Raw genomic sequence first — 24,863 nt, 5'->3', positions numbered from 1 at the left:
TTTCGTCTCACTCCTCTACCCTTGAGTCATTCCCCTCGTGGCCTAGTGGGGGTTTGCTGGGTTACTACACCAGTGACCCGGGTTCGATTCCCAGCCTGACCTAACAGACTCAGTCATGACCGACTCAGCAGAGGCTTCTTCAGCTGTCTACCCGGCTAAACTTCAGAAAATTATGGCTGCTTTAACAAGCTACCATGGACACTCATGGACGAACACTTGCAAGCCAACATGAGGCCCTTGCTTGCCACAATGCACTGCTTCAGCAGATTGGGAAGGCCCTGGCACAGCTGACTCCTCTGCTCCCGCTCCAGTGCCTCCTGCCATGCTGCCTCCTTCACCTCACGAACCCCACCTTCCTGCACCACAGAGGTATGACGGCAAGCATGGTGAGTGCCGGGAGTTCCTTACCCAGTGCCAACTCACCTTTGAGCTCCAGCCTACCACCTACACTTCGAACCGCCGCAAGATTGCATATGTAATAACTTTGTTAGCTGATAAGGCACGAGCTTGGGCAACAGCCATCTGGCAGAGACAGGGACCCGAGTGTTCCGATTTCAAGATGTTTACGGAGGAGATGCTTCGTGTTTTCGATCAGGCGGACATCAGCAAAGATGCAGCCAGGAAGCTCATGTCCATCCGGCAGGGGGGAAATGTCGCAGACTACGCCATCTCGTTCCGGGCGCTCGCAGCAGTCAGTGGATGGAATGAGACTGCCCTGGTTTCAGCCTTCCACCATGGTCTGTCTGACCCCATCAAAGATGGTCTGGATTCTATCGGATGCCCAAGTGACCTTGAAACTCTGATCTCACATGCCATTCATCTGGATAACAGGATTAGAGAGTGTCGCCAAGTCCTGAGCTTCCCTCGCCTCACTGCTTCAATCTGGAATCCGTCCACCTCCTCCAGTGTTCGTCCGGAGCCCATGCAAGTGGGCTGAACTCGTCTCTCCACATCCGAGAGGGAGCGCAGAAGGAGGGACAAGTGTTGCATCTACTGTGGCAAGCCTGGTCATTTCCAAGCATCATGTCCCAAGCTCTCGGGAAAAGGACCGTCCCGTCCAGCCGAGGGAGGGTTGTGACGGGGACTACGCTTTCTCCCGAACTTCCTGGCCAAGGAGTCTACATCCCTGTCTCCATCTCCTGGGGTGAGTCTGTCCACTCTTGCCAAGCATTGTTAGACTCCGGGGCTGCTGGAAATTTTCTGGATGTTCACTTTGCCCGACGAATCAATGTCCCTACTGTACCCCTTGAAGCTCCGTTGTGTGTCTGCGCTGGATGGCCAAGCTTTAGGTGATGGAAAAGTCACCCAAGTAACTTCTCCAGTTCTTCTCCAGTCTCAAGGTCACAGAGAAGAAATATCCCTGCACCTGATTCATTCACCAGAATTCCCAGTGATTCTAGGCTTTCCTTGGCTCACCTGCCACAACCCTCGCATAGACTGAGTAACTAGCCAGGTTGTGGAATGGGGCCCTACATGCCATGCCTCTTGTCTGCTCTCTAGTTCTCCTGTGTCTCCTGCCAAGCCCCCTGATCTCACCGAGCTATCTCAAGTTCCCACAGAGTACTGGGATTTGAAGGAGGTTTTTAGCAAAAGTAGGGCCGCCGTTCTTCCTCCGCACCGTGCCTATGACTGTGCCATAGACTTGCTCCCCGGGGCTACCCCTCCTCGGGGCAGGCTGTTCTCCCTCTCTCAGCCAGAACGCAAGGCCATGGATGAATACATCAAGGATGCCCTGGCCTCTGGATTCATCCGACCCTCCACCTCACCTGCTGGTGCAGGCTTCTTCTTTGTCGGCAAAAAGGATGGGGGGCTGCGACCATGTATTGACTACAGGGGCCTGAACAAGATCACAGTGCGCAACCATTATCCCCTTCCACTGATGTCCACAGCGTTCGACCTGCTCCAAGGTGCTACAGTCTTCACCAAGTTGGATTTACGGAATGCTTACCACCTCATTCGTATCCGACAGGGAGACAAGTGGAAGACTGCCTTTAACACCCCTTCAGGACACTGAGTACCAAGCGATGCCCTTTGGACTTACCAATGCACCAGCAGTCTTTCAGGCCCTTATCAATGACGTCCTGAGGGATATGATCAACAAACATGCTTTTGTTTACCTCGACGACATTCTGATATTCTCCAAGACCTTGCATGAGCACCGCCACCATGTCCGTCAGGTTCTTCAGAGGCTGCTAAAGAACAACCTGTTTGCGAAGGCCCAGAAATGTGAGTTTCATGTCCCCGAGGTCTCCTTTCTGGGCTTTACTGTACGGATGGGACAACTCCAGATGGATCCAGCCAAGACCCTGGCCGTCCGGGACTGGCCCACTCCCAAGTCCATGAAAGAAGTTGAGCGGTTTTTAGGATTTGCTAACTTCTACCGCAGGTTTGTCAGAAACTTCAGTTCGGTAGCAGCGCCCATATCTGACCTCACCAAAAGGACAGGGGGGCCTTTTGTCTGGTCTCCTCAAGCTGAGAAGGCTTTCAAGGACCTCAAGCACCGCTTCTGTACTGCACCCATTCTGGTCCTCCCTGACACATCGCAACCCTTCATTGTTGAGGTGGACGATTCAGACAGTGGCGTCGGCGCTGTCCTCTCTCAATGCTCGGATGGAAGGCTGCACCCCTGCGCATACTTCTCCCACCGTCTGAGTCCTGCGGAGTCCCGTTATGATGTGGGTGATCGAGAACTGCTTGCGGTCAAACTGGCCCTTGAGGAGTGGAGGCACTGGCTGGAGGGAGCTCAACATCCAGTCCTGGTTTGGACGGACCACAAAAACCTGGAGTACCTCCGGCAAGCCAAGAGACTCAACCCACGACAGGCTAGGTGGGCCTTGTTCTTCAGTCAGTTCGATTTCACCCTGTCGTACCGCCCCGGCTCGAAGAACACCAAACCCAACGCCCTTTCCAGACAGTTCTCTTCCACTAACAGGGAGAGTTGGACCTATTATCCCTGTGTCCCGGATTGTGGCCCCTGTCCGCTGGGGTGTTGAGGAGGCTGTCCGACAAGCTCAACGCCAGGACCCCGGTCCTGGAACGGGTCCACCTGGTCTCTTGTACGTTCCACGCCAAGCTCGGGCCAAGGTTCTCCAGTGGGGTCATTCGTCCCCTCTCCCCGCGGGCCAGGAGGACCCTGGATTTCTTGAAGAGACGCTTCTGGTGGCCAGACATGGAGAAAGAAGTGAGGTCATTCGTCCTGTCCTGTGAAGTGTGCACCAGAAGCAAGAACCCACGGCAGTGTCCCCAGGGCCTCCTGCATCCTTTGCCCATTCCTCGGAGTCCCTGGTCTCATGTGGCGGTCGACTTCATCACGGGCCTTCCAGCTTCACAAGGTAACACTGTCATTCTAGTTATAGTCGACATGTTCTCAAAGGTCTGTCATTTTATACCTCTGTGCAAGCTCCCTTCTGCCCTTGAGACCGCCAAACTAATATTCACTCGTCTTCAGACTCCCACAGGACATCGTCTCCGACCAGGGGCCTCAGTTCTCCTCCCAAGTGTGGCGGGGGTTCTGCAAGCTGATCGGGGCCACTGCCAGCCTCTCCTCTGGGTTCCATCCCCAGTCAAATGGCCAGACTGAGAGGCTCAACCAGGACCTGGAAACCACCCTGTGAGGCCTGGCTATGGACAACCCGACGTTGTGGAGCACCTGGTTGCCATGGGCGGAGTACGCCCATAACACCCTTCAGTCATCGGCCACCAGGTTATCTCCATTCCAATGCCAATTTTGGTTCCAGCCACCTTTGTTTCCGGAACAGGAGGAGGACGCTGGGGTGCCCTCGGTCAATCAGTTCCTGAGACAGTGTCGTAAGACCTGGAACAAGGTCCGGAGGACTCTCATTTGCACTTCCAGGGCCAACCAGACTCAGGCCAACCGCCATAGATGGCCCGCCCACAGTTTTCGCTCTGGGCAGCGGGTTTGGTTGTCCGCTAAAGACCTTCTTCTACGGGTGGAGAACCGCAAACTTTCCCCTCATTACATTGGCCCCTTCAAGGTAGTGCGCAGAGTGAACCCGGTCGCCTACCGACTCCAGTTGCCCCGATCTCTAAGAATCAATCCCACATTCCACGTGTCCCTGTTGCGGCCCGTACTGTCGTCCCCTTATGCCCCTGCCCCTAGGAATCCCCCGCCTCCCTGCATCCTCCATGGACAGACTGTGTTCACTGTGCGCCGCCTGCTGGACTCTCGCCGGGTCCATGGCGGTCTCCATTACCTAGTCGACTGGGAGGGCTATGGCCCTGAGGAGCGCTGTTGGGTCCCCGCTCGGGACGTTTTCGACAAAGGACTTTGTCGGGACTTCCATTTGGCCCATCCAGATTGCCCTGGGAATGTCAGGAGACGCTCCTTGGGGGGGGGTCCTGTTAGGCTTGGGACTATCTTGGCCTCTAGAGGCCGCTATTGTATCTTTTACTTGTCATGTTTGTTTTGACAGCTAGGTGGTTTGTGTTTATTTTGACAGCCATGTGCTTCTCTGTTTTGTGAGTCATGTGCCTTGTTAACTTTCCCGCCCTTTCTTAATTGCCAATTTTGTCCTGGTCATGTGTTCAATTACTTTGGGTATTTATACTACCCCAGTTTGTGTCTAGTCACTGAGTCTTTTGTGCTGTGCATTACTAGTCACCTTTTGTTCTGTGTACCTTGCCTGTCTACTTGTGTTTTTGGATCTCTACTCTCTTAGGACTTTTGGACTGTTTTTGTTTCCATGGACCCTTGCCGTTTTTGTATCTTCTGAGCGTTTGGATTTTTGCTTTCTTTGCCTTGGTTTTGGATTTCTGGACTTTTGAACTTTTGGATGTTTTTTGTATCTCCTGTGTGTGTGTTTTTTTTTGTTTTTTTTTTGTGGATTTTTGCTTTTTCACAAACTTTGGATTTTCTGGACTTTGGCGAATAAACTGTTTGAACTCTAACTTTCATCTCACTCCTCTGCACTTGAGTCATTCCCCTGGTGGCCTAGTGGGGGTTTGCTGGGTTACTACACCAGCAACCCGGGTTCGATTCCCAGCCTGACCTAACAGTAAGGATCTCTCCCATCGCAAAAAGCAACTTTCTGAAGGTATCTTGACCGTGCATTGGCCTTGAAACTGAAAAAAATAGTCAGGCTGTTTCACTAGCTCTTTGCATGCCGGTGGCCAAATCTGTTTGTTTGAAAACCACTTCATTCACCGGAAGTAAACTTGCAAGCAAGAGTCACGTGACTGAATACAACCTATATTCTATACCAGGTTAATCACTCGCAAAGAATGACTGAAAAACCTTTAACTAAGTGGATTGTCAGTGAAAAAATATGGAAAGATTGTGGCCGCACACTGCGACTGTATGGCCGGCCTTGGAGAGAGCTGTTCTCACATAGCATCGTTGTTGTTGGCTATCAAATCTGGAGTGAAACAAAGGGATTCATTGACAGTTACAGGTAAAAAAAAAAAGCATACTGGGTTCTTCCTACTGCTGTGAAAAAAATCTCCTACTCCTGGATCAGAGATATTTCCTTTCTAAAGAAATGCCCAAGTCAAGTTCCTCAGCCACAATCAGAAGTTCAAATCAAAGTTCCAGGGAGATGGTAAAACCTTTAATCGTTTTCTCTATTTGAACGATTGGGACAACCAAAAACAGCACAAAAATGAACATATTTCAAACAGATTAAGCCTTGCTTACAGGAAAGACAGTCTCTGGTTGTCCCCCAGGAGAAATTATCATGTGATGCATGTCGTCACGCACAAGGGGTCTATTCCCCGTATATGTAGCAAATGAGGAATTTTCATGGATCATCATTCTGACATGTTTTTAGCACCAAGAAAAGATAAAAATGACTAATGCTGCATTACAAATTTAAAATTGACAAATGTTCCATTCTGAAAAGAAATGTTAGGATGTACAAGATAAGGCGAGAACACACTGACTCCCTCATGGTGCAACAGAAAAGACTGAGTTTGAATCCTGACAAAATACAACAAAAATTGCTTTCACATCCCTGGAAATGTTGAGGTATTTCTTTTTTTTTTTATTTTAAACTAAACCAACTGTGGTCATGTTGCATAATCACAACTCCGTAACATCACACATCACATCACATTATCTCTAGCCGCTTTATCCTTCTACAGGGTCGCAGGCAAGCTGGAGCCTATCCCAGCTGACTACGGGCGAAAGGCGGGGTACACCCTGGACAAGTCGCCAGGTCATCACAGGGCTGACACATAGACACAGACAACCATTCACACTCACATTCACACCTACGGTCAATTTAGAGTCACCAGTTAACCTAACCTGCATGTCTTTGGACTGTGGGGGAAACCGGAGCACCCGGAGGAAACCCACGCGGACACGGGGAGAACATGCAAACTCCGCACAGAAAGGCCCTCGCCGGCCCCGGGGCTCGAACCCAGGACCTTCTTGCTGTGAGGCGACAGCGCTAACCACTACACCACCGTGCCGCCCACTCCGTAACATTAAAAAAAAAAAAATTACACAGGATAAAGCGGCTAGAGATAATGAGATGAGACACACACAGGGTGTCCCAAAAAAACCTACTCACATTTTGACTGCTCATAACTCATTAGATTTTTCATTTCTTTTCAGATCAAATTAACCCTAATAATGGCAGAAGCACGACTAAGTTTTGAAGAAAGAAAATTTATCATGAAATGCTACTGGAAGCATGAAAACATCATGGAAGAGCAAAGACAATTTAAGTGCAATGGAAGTGCAAAGAGTGAGTATATTATCCACTTACGTATCTAACCATTAATCTTGTTTCTAAGTCAATAAACAATGCATTTATTGTAATTTAAAGAGTGAGTAAATTTTTTTGGGACACCCTGTATGTGTATACAGTGGTGCTTGAAAGTTTGTGAACCCTTTAGAATTTTCTATATTTCTGCCTGTGCAGACTAAGCCCCTTTACATAGTCTAGCACTGGTTGCCGATGGAAGATAGCCTAGTTAAGATGTGTGCCCAGTGCGCTCAAAGATACCAAACAGAAGCATCGGTTAAAATGATCTTCTTGCACATTTATTTTCTTATCAGTTGCAGTGACAAACATTAACTCATAATAAACGTATCAAAATAACAAAAACCATTCACTTACAACATACTTAAGGCACACACGGGCACAGTCGAAAAACTGTTTGCTTCCCCAGTCAACCACCTGCATTCAATTTTCCCTTCATTATAAAGGCCTAGCGTGGACTGCAGTGACCCGGTATACACAAAATAAATAGACAACCCCCTGGTGGTGTGGAGCAAAATTACAGGACATGACAAAGAGTTACATTTCATGACACTCAATGAATTATGGCTCATACACTGCCTAAATATGACTTAAAACATCATCAGATTTTCATACAAGTCCTAAAGAGAACCCAGTTAAACAAATGAGACAAAAATATTATACTTGGTCATTTATTTATGATATTTTTTGGGCTTTTTCACCTTTATTGGATAGGACAGTGTAGAGACAGGAAATGAGCGGGAGAGAGAGACGGGAAGGGATCGGGAAATGACCTCGGGTCGGAATCGAACCCGGGTCCCCGGAATCATGGCACGGCGCCCCAGCCACCTGAGCCACGACGCCCTCAGGTCATTAATTTATTGAGGAAAATGATCCAATATTACATATCTGTGAGTGGCAAAAGTATGTGAACCTCCAGGATTAGCAGTTAATTTAAAGGTGAAATTAGAGTCAGGTGTTTTCAATCAATGGGATGACAATCAGGTATGAGTGGGCACCCTGTTTTATTTAAAGAACAGGGATCTATCAAAGTCTGAGCTTCACAACACATGTTTGTGGAAGTGTACCATGGCACGAACAAAGGAGATTTCTGAGGACCTCAGAAAAAGCATTGTTGATGCTCATCAGGCTGGAAAAGGTTACAAAACCATCTCTAAAGAGTTTGGACTCCACCAATCCACAGTCAGACAGATTGTGTACAAATGGAGGAAATTCAAGACCATTGTTACCCTCCCCAGGAGTGGTCGACCAACAAAGATCACTCCAAGAGCAAGGCGTGTAATAGTCGGTGAGGTCACAAAGGACCCCAGGGTAACTTCTAAGCGACTGAAGACCTCTCTCACATTGGCTAATGTTAATGTTCATGAGTCCACCATCAGGAGAACACTGAACAACAATGGTGTGCATGGCAGGGTTGCCAGGAGAACACCACTGCTCTCCAAAAAGAACATTGCTGCTTGTCTACAATTTGCTAAAGATCACATGGACAAGCCAGAAGGCTACTGGAAAAATGTTTTGAGGACGGTTGAGACCAGAATAGAACTTTTTGGTTTAAATGAGAAGCATTACGTTTGGAGAAAGGAAAACACTGCATTCCAGCATAAGAACCTTATCCCATCTGTGAAACATGGTGGTGGTAGTATCATGGTTTGGGCCTGTTTTGCTGCATCTGGGCCAGGATGGCTTGCCATCATTGATGGAACAATGAATTCTGAATGATACCAGTGAATTCTAAAGGAAAATGTCAGGACATCTGTCCATGAACTGAATCTCAAGAGAAGGTGGGTCATGCAGCAAGACAACGACCCTAAGCACACAAGTCGTTCTACCAAAGAATGGTTAAAGAAGAATAAAGTTAATGATTTGGAATGGCCAAGTCAAAGTCCTGACCTTAATCCAGGTCTTGAATTTCCTCTATTTGTACACAGTCTGTCTGACTGTGGATTGGTGGAGTCCAAACTCTTTAGAGATGGTTTTGTAACCTTTTCCAACCTGATGAGCATCAACAATGCTTTTTCTGAGGTCCTCAGAAATCTCCTTTGTCTGTGCCATGATACACTTCCACAAACGTGTGTTGTGAAGCTCAGACTTTGATAGATCCCTGTTCTTTAAATAAAACAGGGTGCCCACTCACACGTGATTGTCATCCCATTGATTGAAAACACCTGACTCTAATTTCACCTTCAAATTAACTGCTGATCCTAGAAGTTCACATACTTTTGCCACTCACAGATATGTAATATAGGATCATTTTCCTCAATAAATAAATGAGCAAGTATAATATTTTTGTCTCATTTCTTTAACTGGATTCTCTTTATCTACTTTTAGGACTTGTATGAAAATCTGATGATGTTTTAAGTTACATTTATGCAGAAATATAGAAAACTCTAAAGGGTTCACAAACTTTCAAGCAGCACTGTAGCTGACTACATGAATGGAGAGTTATGCACATTACATGTTATTGCCAACTTTACCATGATAACATGGAGCACTTGAGTCCAGTCAACACATTCAGCTTTCTAATAGCATTTTTTCCCCTAGCCTCTTTAACTGATCATTAAAAAGACATTAATGATCTGTGTACATTTGGTCATTATTCTATTGTCGTGTCCGAAATTAAGAGACTATTTTTGGTTTTACTCCCAGAAATTTAAAAGCAAACTCAATTTAAAAACAGATTATGTTTCTCTTCCTTCTTTTTAAGCCAAAAAAATGAAACTGTAAATGAACGGAGCAGATTCCAGTCTGACTGAACGGAGCAGATTCCAGTGAAATCTGAAATCACACAGAGTAGACCATTTTTGTGACATTTGATAAAGCCGTCCTTTCCCAGACCTGTGGGAAGCATCTCGTTACCACCAGCGGCATCTTGACCAGACATAACACGTTAATCCAATGATTTCAATTCCCACTGGAACCGTGGCAAAACATTACTGTTAATGCTACAAGGTTGCCAAGGGACAGATTAGCGCATGCACATACACACACACACTAACCTGGGTACACCTCCACCATGCCTGTGTCGCTGCTGCTTTGGCCTTTACTGTCCGTTACTGTCAGAGTGAATTTGTACTTCCCTGCCACCAAGTTCCCAAGGAACAGCACTGCCTGATGGTCAGAATTGTTCAGGACATCCTTCCAAAGATAAATCAGATAATAAATAAACAAATGAGATTCCCACCCAAAGCGTTAGGTGTGTGAATCTCATACATTTTTGGATATAATGGTCAGAGATTTTAGAATTTGTGCACTGACATGGAAAGAATCAACATAACTAGTCTCAAAGGATTTATTTACTGCCACATACACCGGTAGACAATTAAACATACTGTATGAGATGGTTCAAAAATGTGTTACCTAGAAATGTTAATGAATGAATATCAGAAGGGTGCAATCACTATATCCTTCAACCTTTTCCCAATAATCAGCATCATTTGTATGACTGATGACTAATTCCTGATTTGCTCTTCCTATGAGCAGAGCTCACCCCAGCTGCAGGACTGCTGTCATCTCGCTTCCAGAGGTAACTGCTCACTCCTTTATCATCAGACGACTGGGAGCCATCCAAGATTGCTGTACGGACAGGTCGAGTGACCGGGGGGCTGGACTGCACTTTGGCCACAGGTGGCTGGTCAAACTCTGATATCAGGGAGAAGTGAAAGACTTTAGACTAGTGTATAGCATTCAGAAACTTAAGAGGCAGATGTCCAGTAAGTGGTGTGGTTTTATCATACGAGCCACATACCCTCACGGGCGATCACTGTGACCGTGTCTGAACCTTGGAGATCCCGTTCATCAGTCACCGTCAGCTTGAAAGTGTACGTTCCCACCTGAAGCCCTGTTACTGTGGCAACCGGGCTATCTGCATTCTCTATCTTCACACCGTCTGGACCCCTGCATCATCATACAATTATGTAATGTGATGCCACAGATTCAAGTACTGACACAACTGCTGATGAACACCCATACTGTATGTATTGTTGTGATGTGTTTGTATACATGAATAAAAGAGAATCGGATAATTATTATGGTACTGACTCTGTTTTTTCCCAGTGGTACTTGATAATTTTCTGGTCATCATTGCTCTTTCTGCCATCAAGGGTTGTGCGATCCACAGGAAGCGTCAGCTCCTTGTCTGGCCCTGCATCTGCTTCTGGTGGCTTGTTATTCTCTAAGGGCAGATAAACCACAGCACACATGCTCAGGTATAAACACGGTGGCTCGCTGAGCCTTGGTTTTAAGCAGTGCTACATGGTACGCAGGCTGTTATGATACACTCACCTGGCTGTACAATAACCGTGACCTGTGCTGTGTCCTGCTGTCCAGACGAATCAGTAACAGTGAGCTGGAAGGTGTAATCTCCCTCCTGCATAGCAGACAGCTGCAGAGTGGGCGTCCGTACTCCCTGTATGAAAGATATCCATTTTACTATTATTTATATAGGTATAAATATCTTCTAAGACATTTGAATACACTTATCTGCTAATTAATTAAGTATTCTACTGTACAGCAAGACATTTATCAGGTACACCACCCCTTTCCATTAATATTGCTGAGCAAATGTCTTTACAAGGATTTGTTATCGAAGGGGATAAGTTTGTGTGTCTAGACTGAGTGTCTAAACAACTCAAGTAGTGAGTGGGTGAATATATTTAATAGGAGCAGGCTATATTTATAAAATGTGAGCAGATATAATACACTCAGAAATTAAGATAACCTTTAAACTAATATAAGTTTCACTATTCATATTTTAACATAGAAATTTGATTATTTTGTTACCTGTATGACTAGCAATTCACACAAATGACAAAACCACAACTCTGCAGTGTTTACTCGGTATACAATATGTATTATCAGCATAGATGTAGTTGTTTGTTTATTTGCTTTTTAACGGAACCTAATTCTGGAGAAGTCCTGCCAAGTCCACTCTTCACCCAAAATTAATATATCCATATCAATCTACCTTTAACTTGCACCATGTTTTTATATTTTTATAATCAGACTTATAAGCATCATTCTAGTCTTTCTTAAATTACTCTGTAAGGCAATTGCACACAGTATGTTAAGAAAAACATCATTTGTTTACCTGCATTTCCACCACCTTGCCTTTGCTCTCTGGGCTTAGGGACCATTCGTAAGCCAGAGGCTCGTGGTCGTCTGTGCTCTGGTTGCCATAGAGAGTAATGGAGTTGCGTGGGAGGGTGATGACTTGGTTGGGTCCAGCGTTGGCTACAGGCCGGTAGTCCATCGCCTTGTTGACTGACAGGATAGCTTGGGTTGAGTTCTGAGCACCATCCGAGTCAGTCACTGTGAGGCTACAAACACGTAAGGAGTAAAGCAATATAATAAACAGTGCAAGAAGCTTTTAAGGAGAAACAATAAACAGTGGTAGAGTAAAAAGGATTTTTTTTGCCAAGCTGCATTAAAAATATGCAGAAAACAGGCTGGTTAGATATGTATGCAAAAGGCCTACCTGATACATTCTAATTAACAATTACTCCATGAAATCGAGTCGTATAAGCCATGTATGATGAGGTTGAGTGGAATAATTGTTTAATTCTATCCACATTCACTGGATTTTGAGAAACAGAGTATTTTTTTTTTTGCAAATTCAATAAATAAAAACTTTATATAAAACATCCAACAAAATAATTTCCGCTTAGGCAGACTTCTTAAAAACCTATTGATGGCTGCACGAAATGACTTGTGTTGGTTTCTTTTGTAGAAAGTGCAGTCTTGCTGTCGTGCCGAGGTACAAAATAGCTTTAGACACCTATTTAATTCTTCCTTGTACATTTCAGTTATGTAATTTTCAAACTTCTTTGAGTTTTTGAACCAGTCTAAAAAAAAAATTAATGCTTAAAGATAAAGAATGTAAAAAACCAGCAAAATGAAAGGAGCAATTTATGAGAAATGCTATAATGATAATTCTTGAAAAATAAAAAGAGAGATGTTCTTACCATCAAATACTTTTATTCCATATTTTGTTGCATTTTTTGGATTTTTGGGGGTTTTGTTTTCGAGTAGAGTTTTTATTTTGTTCTTGGTTGGTTCAGCAACATGCTCCGTCATTTTGTTTTTCTCTACTCCTGGTATATGAGCTGATAGCCTGGTAGTAGAGTAGCCAACCAGAACGCATGATTGCTCATATCCAGTGAATGTGGCTATATTAATAATTGTTGTATACGGAGCTAAAATATCAAAATAAATCAATCACATCACATAGACTTCTAGTAGGGACACAATTAGAACCAGACTGTGTCTATTTTAGTTTCATCAGAAGTTTAATAAGGTATTCATTCACATTTCAAACAGCAATCGTGTCAAATGAAGTTTCTGGACTAGAGTCTAGACACAACTCACAAGTCATTATTGTTAGTAACTGATTATAGGTCCTTGATTGCTATAGGCACATTATTGCTCGACATAATTCTCTTCTGCAAAATGAGACACAAGTGTTGCTGGATAGTGTCTGAAATTACAGTGTTGCTAGTGGGTTTTAATCTGGTGTAATCTGAACTCAAACATCTTGAGTTCCTCTCCTTTATTCTGTAAAGTGGCTAAGCAATATAGCAAAAGGCCCAATCAAAATGTCTGCGAGACGAAATGGCTTATGTCTGGCATCAGATTTACAGTGTGTCTCCAGGTATCAAGTTAAATGTAATATTTTTGGCAGTCCTCGAAAAAAAATCTCCCAGCCTTACTTGCCCAATGGGCATGCAGCACCCAAAAAATACTTGCCTGAAAAACAGTTTCACTTGCCCAGAGCTTTATTTTATTTTGGAGAGGACAGATTGCAGTTGATTTTTTTTATATAGGTGAAGCAGCATAATGATCATAAATCCACAAAACCATAACACCAATATATGCACACACAGTCAGAAAGAAAAGTTCTAGTAGCAGAGGAATTATAATTTAGGGTATGTTAAGCTGTAGAGTTTTGAATGAGTATAATAATAATAATAATAATGCTGGAGCTTTGTTTCTGTTATCAAAGGAACACAGTTCTGTGCAAAAGGTCACCGTGGAACCAGAGTGTAGAAATGAACCAACAGTTCAAGAGAGTTCTACACAAATACACTGAACTTTACAACAGCTGCACACATGTGAAATGGAATAAATCGACTAAAGCAGGAAAAACTATTTTGGATAAAATTGTTATTGTCCGTTACACACTGATCAACCTGTGTGACTCAGTTGTGTCTTTGAATCAAGAATTAATGAAGAGGGAACTGAACATTAACCGTTTATTGAAATTATGAATGAATGAATGAATGAACTATTATCACTAGTCACAAGTACCAGCGAAATTGACCATCAATCTGTCCTTACATACACACATACACACAAGGGGGAGTAACAGGACAGGAAGACAGGGATGAAAAGAAAAAACAGAGTAACATGAGGAGAGGGGAGGAGAAAAAAGCAACCCCCACACTATGCTCCTGTGAGGAGTACAGTGTGGGAACATTAAAAAAACCTCAGCACATAAGCACAAAATAACACAAGTACACTTTACAACATGAAAACTCGGGACTTGAGGGGGGGAAGGGGGAGGGGGGACGATTGGGGTGGGGGTAAAGGGGGGGAGGGGGGAGGTAGAGGTAACCCAGCGTAAGCAAGCAGCCATCCGCTCCTGGAGCCATGATGGCGCTGGTCACGCACCCGCTTGTCACACTGGGGGTGAAGCAGCGACTGCCGCAAGAGGGGGGAGGAATACGAGAGAGTCTAACACAGGGGTGTCAAACCTGATCCATAAAGGGCCGTGTGGCTGCAGGTTTTCATTCCAGCCATGCAGCAGCACCCTGATTTGGCTTATTCAATCAACTGACACACCCACCCTTTAATCAAGGGTGGGTGTGGCTGCAAGTATTTGACTGTGTGAAGACAGTTCAGTTGATTGAATGAGCCAAGTCAGGTGTGCTGCTGCATGGCTGGAATGAAAACCTGCAGCCACAAGGCCCTTTATGGATCAGGTTTGACACCCCTGGTCTAACAGCAGTGACCTCCGGGGGGAATTGTTTCCCCAGCAACAGCCTTGGCCAAGGCCAGTGCTGTCTAAGGGAGCTGAAAGCAGATAAGATTGGTCTTGTTTGGGTCGAGCAGATGCATTCCTTTACACGACTACTCTGATTGTCCATACTGGGCTCTCGAATCCATTTTCCTCTGCAAAGCTGAAAGCTTCTCCATGATGTTATCCATGTTGCGGTTCAAGTTCTGAATAGCCACATTCTGAGTGCCGACAGCTCTGCCCACCGCTCCAATCATGTCGGGCAGCTTTATGGGGCTTTGAACAGCTGTCACCGTTTTCTGATTTCCTCGATAAACCAGGGCAATGCCTAATCCAATCAGCAAAAGTCCTGTAATCATGGTTCCGAATAGGTAGATGTCTTCAATGTCCTCCACAGAAAGAACCGCCAGGCACACGACCCGCCACCGCTCCCACACATCCATCGTGTAGCCAGCTGCGAACATTCCGGCAGGACAGGCTGGTTCCCCCGAACCCAGGCTTCTCATCGAGAAGATTGTGTCAATTGCGTGAAGAGACCAGTTTATCAATTCCATGGTTTTTAGTTTGGAGAGCAGTGCGGAGAGAGTCTCTCAAAAGTATAGACACTAGACAGACGAGACAGCAGAAGCAGAAGCAGGAAAGATAAGGGAAGGGAGAGACAGAGAATGCAACCGCCTTCCGCGAGAGCACGGAGAAGAAGCAGAATAATTTATTGAAATTATAATTACAAGGGTGATTATAGTTACTATATGACTATAGCTACAACTGGAATGAGCTGATTCTGTTAATGTTTGCAATTATTGTACCATCCACTATTAGATAAAATTAAAATAAAATCTTACAATATTGTTTGAAAGTCTAGAGCAAGATATTTTGTTATTTTACAAATAATAACTTCAGATATTGTTTTAACAATAATAAGCATCACTGTATAAATGACAGTGCAAATAGCTGTGTAACTACATATCCTTGGGGTTACTGAGACATGGACAGGTGGGAATAAGATCTCGCCCACAGTTCAAGTCAAAACCCTTTGAGAGTAAATGCTTTGGCTTTTGCACCATTCTGTTCCCAAAAGCTGATGTTGGGAAAACGTCTTTACACAAAGGTTTTCTTGCTTCTATAGTTTTTTAAAACTATTCTTCTGTGTCAGGACTTTTTGGGAAAAAGAAGGTATATTCCGTTCCTAGCTAACGCTAGGCCACAAATCTGCACCGTCACTCCAGTCATTTCGAGGAATTTTGCATGGATCAGAACCACTAATAAACTCTCATTTCCATGTGTATCTGTCCTTCGCTTCTTTCTGACTAAGACTGTCCAAGTAATCTGGTAGTAGTTTTTTTAACTGTAGTTTTCTTCAGACAACAGCAACAGATGCCGGACATCTCCGCTTGGCTTCAGTATGTGAACAGCCGATCAGCGGGTCCCGTATGTGTTTACGATTTTTATGTCACGATTTACAACCAGTGGGAGACACCCTTTGTCGGCTGTCCACCAATCACAGGCTCCCGTGTCACGATGGCGGTATGCTGATATAATTTTTATTTTCTAAATATTTATCATTACGAAATATATGAAACCATCAAAAACAATTTTAAAAAATCATAATATATATACTGGTTAGAGGTAAGGAACATTATTCAGTGATATCGTTTATTATTAAGTCCAATCATGATATAAAAGTTCCAAGTTTGACACCTGCCCACTTCAACCGTGCTGCTGGCACATGATGACTTTGACCCTTGTCACCCTTAGCCAATTGGCATAATTGCCAATGGGAAATGCATACTTGATGAATTACAACCAAAAACAAGGAAATTTGAATTATTTTCTCAAAATATTTTTCTACTTGTATATATTGTTGTGTTGATGAATAAAACCTTTTAATGCATTTCCCATGAAACGAGACGAGCTACTTTAGACTGGTTCCCTGCTCTCTTAGTGCCTGTGTTGCTTAGGTTACTAGCACTAACTTTTGTTGCCCGATCGGACAATTCCCATTAAAGTTTTACTCGCCCTTGCACAGACTTTAGTCATCTGGGACGATCCGACATGAGGTTTTTCGAGCACTGTTTGGAGACTCTTTAAATGGCACTTCAATTACAATTTAAAGCAAGATTTGCAATGATGATATATGAAATATAAACATATCATATTTACACATATTTAGTAAAGAAAAGAAAATTTTACTCTAAATACCCCATAAAAGGAAGCCTTGACAGTTACTTGTCTGTCACAACACCAGCAACAACACTTTGTCTGAGCAAGAGCAGTAATAGGTGATGCACCTTTTCTTGATGAATGCCCCATTTCTATTATATACTATACTGTTGCACATCTAAAAATGATGAACTCCTATTAGGTGGAGAAAAGAGGGGTGACATATGATCCTTCCACTCGCTGTTAGAAAGAAGGAGGCAGCTGCTCACATATACAAAAGCTTATTAAAGATCCCAGAAGGATCAGGTAGCTTATGTCATCTATAATGCTTATAAAGTAATTCTCATTCATCTCATCTCATTATCTCTAGCCGCTTTATCCTTCTACAGGGTCGCAGGCAAGCTGGAGCCCATCCCAGCTGACTACGGGCGAAAGGCGGGGTACACCCTGGACAAGTCGCCAGGTCATCACAGGGCCGACACATAGACACAGACAACCATTCACACTCACATTCACACTCACGGTCAATTTAGAGTCACCAGTTAACCTAACCTGCATGTCTTTGGACTGTGGGGGAAACCGGAGCACCCGGAGGAAACCCACACGGACACAGGGAGAACATGCAAACTCCGCACAGAAAGGCCCTCGCCGGCCCCAGGGCTCGAACCCAGGACCTTCTTGCTGTGAGGCGACAGCGCTAACCACTACACCACCGTGCCGCCCCTATAAAATAATTATGTGGTATAATTAGTTAATTAGGGTTCAGTCTGATTAGCTTTTCAAATGTGCTTCATTACTGTTTTTATTAGAACAAAGACAGAAGGTTTACCTGAAGGTATAGTTGCCAGGGACAAGGCTTGTAAGCGTGAGGACAGGTGTATCTGCCGAGACCTTCTCCTCTCGGAGCGGCCCCTTCACCTCTTCCCAGTGCCACGCCGTTATCTTGTCATCATCAGTACTCTCTGGTGGAGATATATATATATATATATATATATATATATATATACACACACACACATACACACAGCAGTATCTGACTTAACTATTCCACTTAAAAATGATAACACATGCTCTCAGTGGTTTTAGACTGTTTAACAACAATTATATCATATTTTAAGGATGCTCAATGTAAATTGTGCTACAAAGCTTTAAAGACAATAAAGACATAAAATCAGACCAAACATTTATGCAATTGTGGTTTGTATTTAATGCAAATTAATTTTAGCATTTTGCTACTAGAAAAGGTGAAATTTATATATTTTATCAAATTAAAAATATCCTTCTAAAATAAAGCATCTAAAGATTTTTAACTGGCAGCACAGTGCAATTCTCAAGAGTCACAGTAAATCTGTGTAAAATATGGCATATGCCATAAGGATAGTAGAATAATTTTAATATCTGTATTAAAGTGTGAATGCATCTGGACTTTATGCCATATTAAAGCTGTGTTGCTTCTGGTCCAGATTATTTTTGGTTGCCGTCTTGGAAAGGTAAATGGCTATTCAAATCTGTGAAATACAGGTCTTTGAAGCAGCTTACAGCTCACATATACCACAGACTTTTGGTTCACATGTCTGACTTGAAAATGCAATGCAGAAATCTACTGCCCAGAACTTCCAGCTTAATGCCAAGTATATACATTACAGATGTTTTTTTTAAACAGTGGCAGAATATCATTGCACAGTTTTTCCACATGCAAAACACCACTGTACAGGAAATCAATAACAAAAACAAAGAGGGACTATATTTATCTTTCTAAGTAGTATTACCATCAATTATAGCATTGCCTGTTCACTGAAGCCCAAGTCTAATGTATTCATAATGTAACAGATCACTGACCACAAGCCCAGTGCTTTGGATGACAAACTGTTTCTATCCTAAGTATTAATAATCATTTCAAAACTATAGTAAAAAGCTATTTCAACAGTATTGTTTCTATAAGAGCAAAAACTGATACTCACGACTGCCATCAATCACAGTGGAGCTTGTTGGTAAGGAGATCTCCTGGTACTTTGGTGAAACTACAGCAACTGGTGGCTTATTGACTCTTGGCTCTGTGGAACGATGTTACAAAACATATAACTCACCTTAAGTGGCTTGAGGATTTCCAGACTTTTCAAGTGAAGGTCATAAAAAGAATTTCCCCTGACACCCAATTATTTTTGTTTCGTGGACTGAAAGCTACTGAATTCAAATCACAGAATTTCGATTTTATTATTATTATTATTATTATTATTATTTAATAGAACAATTAATGAATTTAGGGCCACATGGCCCTAAATTATCCACTATTTTTTCCTGCTTTACCATGACCCAATTCAAGATACTATATCATGCATCACGTGACGGGCTCTCCCCGTTCACGCAAGGCATTGTGGGATACAAATTTGAAACAGGAGAGAACTAGATAGAACTCGACGCCAACGGCATCGATGGGGATGCCTCCGCCTGGTAGACTACACGCCTTATTAAGTTGTGATTTGGGGATGGACATTTGACCTCACAGTAATCTTGACCTGTGACCTTTTAACCTCAAAATCTAATCAGTTAATGTTTGTCCCCAAATGCACAAATGGTGAAAGTTTGGTGAAATTCCTTTCATTTGCCTTGGAGATACTGTGTTCACAAGGTTTTCAGACAGACATCTGACCTCACAGTGACCTTGACCTTAGACCGTTTGATCTCAAAATCTAATCATTTCATCTTTGTCCCAAAGTGCACAAATGGTGAAAGTTTGGTGAAATTCCTTTCATTAGTCTTTGAGATATGGCGTTCACAAGGTTTGGGGATGGACATTTGACCTCACAGTAATCTTGACCTGTGACCTTTTAACCTCAAAATCTAATCAGTTCATGTTTGTCCCAAAGCGCACAAATGGTGAAAGTTTGGTGAAATTCCTTTCATTAGCCTTTGAGATATCGTGTTCACAAGGTTTCGGGATGGACGCACGCACGGACACACGCATGGACGGACGGACAACCCGAAAACATAATGCCTCCTGCACCTTAAGGTGGCGGAGGCATAAAAATGGAGGACGTGAGTGTGTGAATAAAACATGAACGATCAACTACAGTAACGGAAAGCAAGAAGAAAAGACATTATGTTGCGATGGAAAGGAAACGCAGGACCAAACTAATAAATATCGGCGGTCAGCGAGCACCTCGGTGTGATCAGTTGTTCGTTTAGCGACAGAATGATGTAACCATCAGTGCACGGTCAAAGGTAAACCTGTAGATGGCAGTAATGCAACACTGTGGATGCCAGCTGTCGTAAAACCCAAAAGAAGAAGACGACGATGAAGAAGGTAAACCTGCGCATGCGCACACGGACTTCCTCTGTCTGCTTGACTCCGCGAAGCAAGCGATTTCATGCACATCATTCACTAGGAAATCCCCTCAAATTAAATAACTTCCCAGCCACAGAATGGCCTGATGTTTTGTGAGATATTCTAGAAATAAACATATATCACAATGACCAAATTTCAGAAGGAACTAAATTTCACCGATTTTATGAAATCAAAAGGCCGTCTCGCTTTAAGTGAAAGTATAGTCTACTAAAAATAGTTTTATATAATAGCTTGTTGCAGAAACTGATTTCTAAAACTATCATTAAGCCATATTAATGGTCTTAGTTTCTCAGGGTGGTATCTGTAAGAAAATATGTTACCTCTAAAATAAACCATTTTAATTAGACGGTATTTCCTTTTCTGCACTCAATCAATTCATACTGGTTGGAGATATCATTAGAACTAAAACTGAGAATTTTCAGGTTATTTTTTCTTTTTCTTCTACTAGGGTCAAATACAGACACATAGCAACTGATTTTAAGACTTTCAAAGGCATCCTTGATGAACCGTGATTAAAATAATTTTTAGTTCAGCTATGCTTGACACAAACTAAAAAAATGCTTCAGAAACACCGTTGATTCAACTTGGCCTGGTATCAACCTGATCACACAAGTTAATGTTTTTTCTCCCTGTCACCGAGTTGCATTTGGCAACCAAACAAATAGTAAAAGCAGTCACCTGGTTTTACGGTAACGTTGACATAGCCTTCACCATGTGCACCATCACCTTCCACAATCACCTCAAACTCATACAGACCCACAGTCAGCTGAGGAGAAAAAAAAAAAAAGTAAAACTCAATGCTTGGATTTCTTTGTACTGGAATACTTGGCGGCATGAATGAAAGAGGAACTAATCATTTTTAACCTTGCTCAGTTTGAGTGTGCCACTATGTTTCCCTTCCATTTCTCCACTGTAGTCTTTAGGGTGTGTCCTCAAACGCCAGTCATAGGCATAGTTAGTCCCTAAAAGCAGAACAAAAAACCCCACAACAGTCATCCTACTATTTAATAAAGAGGGCATCATTACAGTGGAGCACACAAGTGATTCAATTACAGTAAGTTACCTTGAGGGGGTGCTGGCACTACAAACGCGTTCAGCTCCACTTCACTGCGTGGAAGTGTGACCTCCACGTTTTCACCAGCAGATACCACCAGCTCCTTCACTGTTGTGGAAACAAATCAGTAGCTCGATATACTAATAAAACAAGTGAAATGTAATGCAAAATAATACAGTCTACACTAATTGAAGACGAAGTTAGACAAATTGAAATTGAATCCTGATTTATCTGAAACCTGGGTCCAGAGTCCAACTGAGAATGAGACATTTTACTACTGTATTTTTTCATTTTGGTGTGATGCTGTCTCATAAGTCAAAGCTTTGATAGCTATGAAGGTTCCTGTAAGGAAAGAGACTTTCGGTTTGAGATGGGATTTCAACGGCGGCATATGGTATCTCACTGCCAGGATACCTACATATGCTAACGGTTACTAAACCCGAAAGGTCCTTTGACTCTCTGGCATCCTTCTGTCTCGGAAGACAATGGAGAAGCGCCTGGTCAGTCTTTTGTTGAGTTGCAGCATCTACTGTGACTGTACAGTCCAATCCTGGAGTGACAGACTCTGTTGCAGTTGCTGCAGGTGTAGTCGTCATTGTTTGTCTCCGTAGGTGCTGAGTCAGCCTTGAGTCATCCACGCTGTCTTCTCTCCTCCCACTGCTTGACTCTCCTCTTCTCTGCTGTCTGGACTCCAATCTTGATGGCGAGACGCCAGCTGTCACGGTCGGCTGTCACAGTCTCCAGGTCCACCGGGTTGATGTCACCTGCTCTGAGGTCGCATTTGCAAATGTCTTTGAATCGAAGGATGGGCCTTCCTGCAGGTCTGGAGCCAGCGGCCAGCTCGCCGTACAGCACGTCTTTTGGAATACGGCTGTCGTTCATGCAGCTTACGTGCCTGAGCCAGCACAGTCGTCGTTGGGTGAGGAGGGTGAACGAGCTCAGTGTTTTGGCTTGGGCTAGAACTTCAGAGTTTGGAACATGGTCCTGCCATGTGATGCCCAGTAGTCGTCTGAGGCAGCGCAGGTGGAAGGCGTTCAGTCTGCGTTCCTGGCAAGAGTATAGGGTCCAAGTTTTGCTTCCATAGAGAAGAGTGCTCAGTACACATATGCATAAGCTAACGTTCACTAAACCCGAAAGGTCCTTTGACTGGTGACAGAATAAAGTATCACTGGGGAAATAGAACAAATATTCTATGACTACATACATTTTCTAGGTAGGAATATATTCTTAAGTTTTATATTATACACACACACACACACACACACACACACACACACACACACACACACACACAAAAAGCTTTTGTGCACAAAATACTTCCTTTCTCCCTCATGTTTGCTGCCACTATTTTTCAATCCTATGCTGCCACATAGGATTATGGGATATGTAGGACAGCAGGATATGTTTTGACACCTTAAAAAATTAGCCAGATTGAGGTACCTCAGAAGGCAGAATTCTTTGCAAACCTCTGATTAGGACCTTTCTGTTTCTTAATACTAAGTAGGCAGCATATACCCATACCCAGTAGATTAAAAATCCCCAGTGAAACCTTAAGTTTCCTCCTGCAGAATAAGTCATTACAGTTTTACAAAATATAGGGTCCTTTAACTCTTCCATATAGCAGATGTTACCAGGCAGACAGTGAATATTTGGAATTGCATGGCATTAATTAAAGTTGATATCATATATTGTGTGCCTTTGTTCCTATTCTCTTGACCTTTTTATATTGTTTGTACAGTGTAGCCAAGCCCTCAGCCCTCTGTTTAAAAGTTCTTAAATAAAAGAAAGCCAAATAGTTAACAAAAGTTACATTACAGTAATTTATGACCAACTCAGACCAATCACAAGAATTTCTGACACCGTGTAGCCCCAGTATATATTTCCGTTGATTTTAATGGCTGTACAAACAACAAATGAAAAAACTCAATGTAACATTGTGTCTCATACCAGGAGGAGTTCCTGCTGGGGTGGAAGAATAAGGTGCACTTGTTGGTGACCCAGAACTGCTGTTGGAAGATGAATGATCTGTATTGTCTTCTGGCAATGATGAATTCTGCCAAGATGATGAAGCTGCCTCCTCTCTGCTGCCATTTACAGGCTCATTCATCGCTTTATTGGCTGACTCAGAGAATGCAATCCCACTGACTGCACTTGCTGGTGTTGTACTGAAGGACTCAGGTTTCAATTCATCCTAAGTTAAAGCCAAAGAAGTTATACCTATAACATGTGTAAGCCTGAAGAACCATATTCTGTATTGTTTTAGAAACAGGATTCTAGCAAAAACTATGAGACTTTTACAATGTACATTATAATACAAAAATATACTAACAACACATACATGATTGCTGTGTTTGTGCCCAGGCCCTCCATTAGCATCAGCAACCCATGCCCGCCGTCGGATTCTTGCTTTCTGTGATTTGCTCTTGTCGAGCAGCTGCAGGATGCCCAGAGAATTGATGTGATTTGGTGGCAGCGCAGAGATTTCACAGCCGCTAGGCCGAGCACACTTCAGCAGGACACAGTAACCTCCGACGCTCCACACTGCACCACACGAAGGCATCAGGCAGCACGATTCCCAACACTGAGTGCCTCCTTGGTCCACGGCTAGTGGCTGCCAGCCTAGCCCAATCACACTGCTGCAGGGGATCCCCAACATACCACCTGACACTCTGCACATACTTGCTTCCACCCCTGAGAGAGGGAAAGAGAAGCAGGGGAGGAAAAAAACCCAAACTTATCCATTTAAAAATTGTGGAATTATTGGCACCATTGCTACATGCAGTATAGACAAAAAAGCCATGTCTTTGTTGCTGCTGTTTCTTAGCTACAGTGGTCTCTGCTGTTTTTCTGTGTAAAAAAGAAATCAAACCCTTTCTCATCTCATCTCATCTCATTATCTGTAGCCGCTTTATCCTGTTCTACAGGGTCGCAGGCAAGCTGGAGCCTATCCCAGCTGACTACGGGTGAAAGGCGGGGTACACCCTGGACAAGTCGCCAGGTCATCACAGGGCTGACACATAGACACAGACAACCATTCACACTCACATTCACACCTATGGTCAATTTAGAGTCACCAGTTAACCTAACCTGCATGTCTTTGGACTGTGGGGGAAACCGGAGCACCCGGAGGAAACCCATGCAGACACGAGGAGAACATGCAAACTCCACAGAAAGGCCTCCATCAGGCATTGGGCTTGAACCCAGGACCTTCTTGCTGTGAGGCGACAGCGCTAACCACTACACCACCGTGCCGCCCAAACCCTTTCTGTGAGATAAAATAATGCTTTGACAAAAAGCAGAACAGGGAGGGAGATCCCCAAAACTTGTGTACATGAGATCCCTTCTGATGTTACCTGCTGTCTACTACATGCGGCTGATTCTCAACTCATCCAGCTCCTACAAATCCTCAGTGCTGGCTTGTATCCTCTCCCCTTCAGATCACCCTTGGGTACTTAATGGGGTTTAGGTTAGGATACTGGGATAGACTTTTTGTGTGGATCTGCAGGTATGCCACAATTATTTGTCCCTGCTGATCCAGTCCCAATCTTGTTACAGTCTTCTACACAG

The 24,863-nt window shown here is 43.6% G+C and overlaps 1 protein-coding gene across 2 annotated transcripts in view; it reads right to left on the bottom strand.

Annotated features, from left to right (window-relative positions):
• The window catches only part of kiaa0319l (KIAA0319-like ortholog), a 50,320-nt gene that overhangs the window by 8,819 nt on the left and 16,638 nt on the right, over positions 1-24,863 (bottom strand). For both annotated transcript variants that reach the window (XM_060942936.1, XM_060942935.1), the window contains 13 exons: positions 23,635-23,987; positions 23,244-23,487; positions 21,306-21,404; positions 21,107-21,204; positions 20,921-21,008; positions 18,858-18,950; positions 17,726-17,858; positions 11,812-12,040; positions 11,007-11,130; positions 10,764-10,896; positions 10,471-10,619; positions 10,213-10,364; positions 9,722-9,860 (listed from right to left, as the gene is read on the bottom strand). In XM_060942936.1, the coding sequence (XP_060798919.1) occupies positions 9,722-9,860; positions 10,213-10,364; positions 10,471-10,619; positions 10,764-10,896; positions 11,007-11,130; positions 11,812-12,040; positions 17,726-17,858; positions 18,858-18,950; positions 20,921-21,008; positions 21,107-21,204; positions 21,306-21,404; positions 23,244-23,487; positions 23,635-23,987 (2,034 nt within the window). The remainder of the gene's footprint in view (positions 1-9,721; positions 9,861-10,212; positions 10,365-10,470; positions 10,620-10,763; positions 10,897-11,006; positions 11,131-11,811; positions 12,041-17,725; positions 17,859-18,857; positions 18,951-20,920; positions 21,009-21,106; positions 21,205-21,305; positions 21,405-23,243; positions 23,488-23,634; positions 23,988-24,863) is intronic.

The sequence above is a fragment of the Neoarius graeffei genome, chromosome 16, assembly GCF_027579695.1.
Source record: "Neoarius graeffei isolate fNeoGra1 chromosome 16, fNeoGra1.pri, whole genome shotgun sequence".
NCBI classification, from domain to species: Eukaryota; Metazoa; Chordata; class Actinopteri; order Siluriformes; family Ariidae; genus Neoarius; species Neoarius graeffei.
The sequence above is the reverse complement of the archived record's forward strand: the minus strand, read 5'-3'. Positions and strand labels throughout refer to the sequence as shown.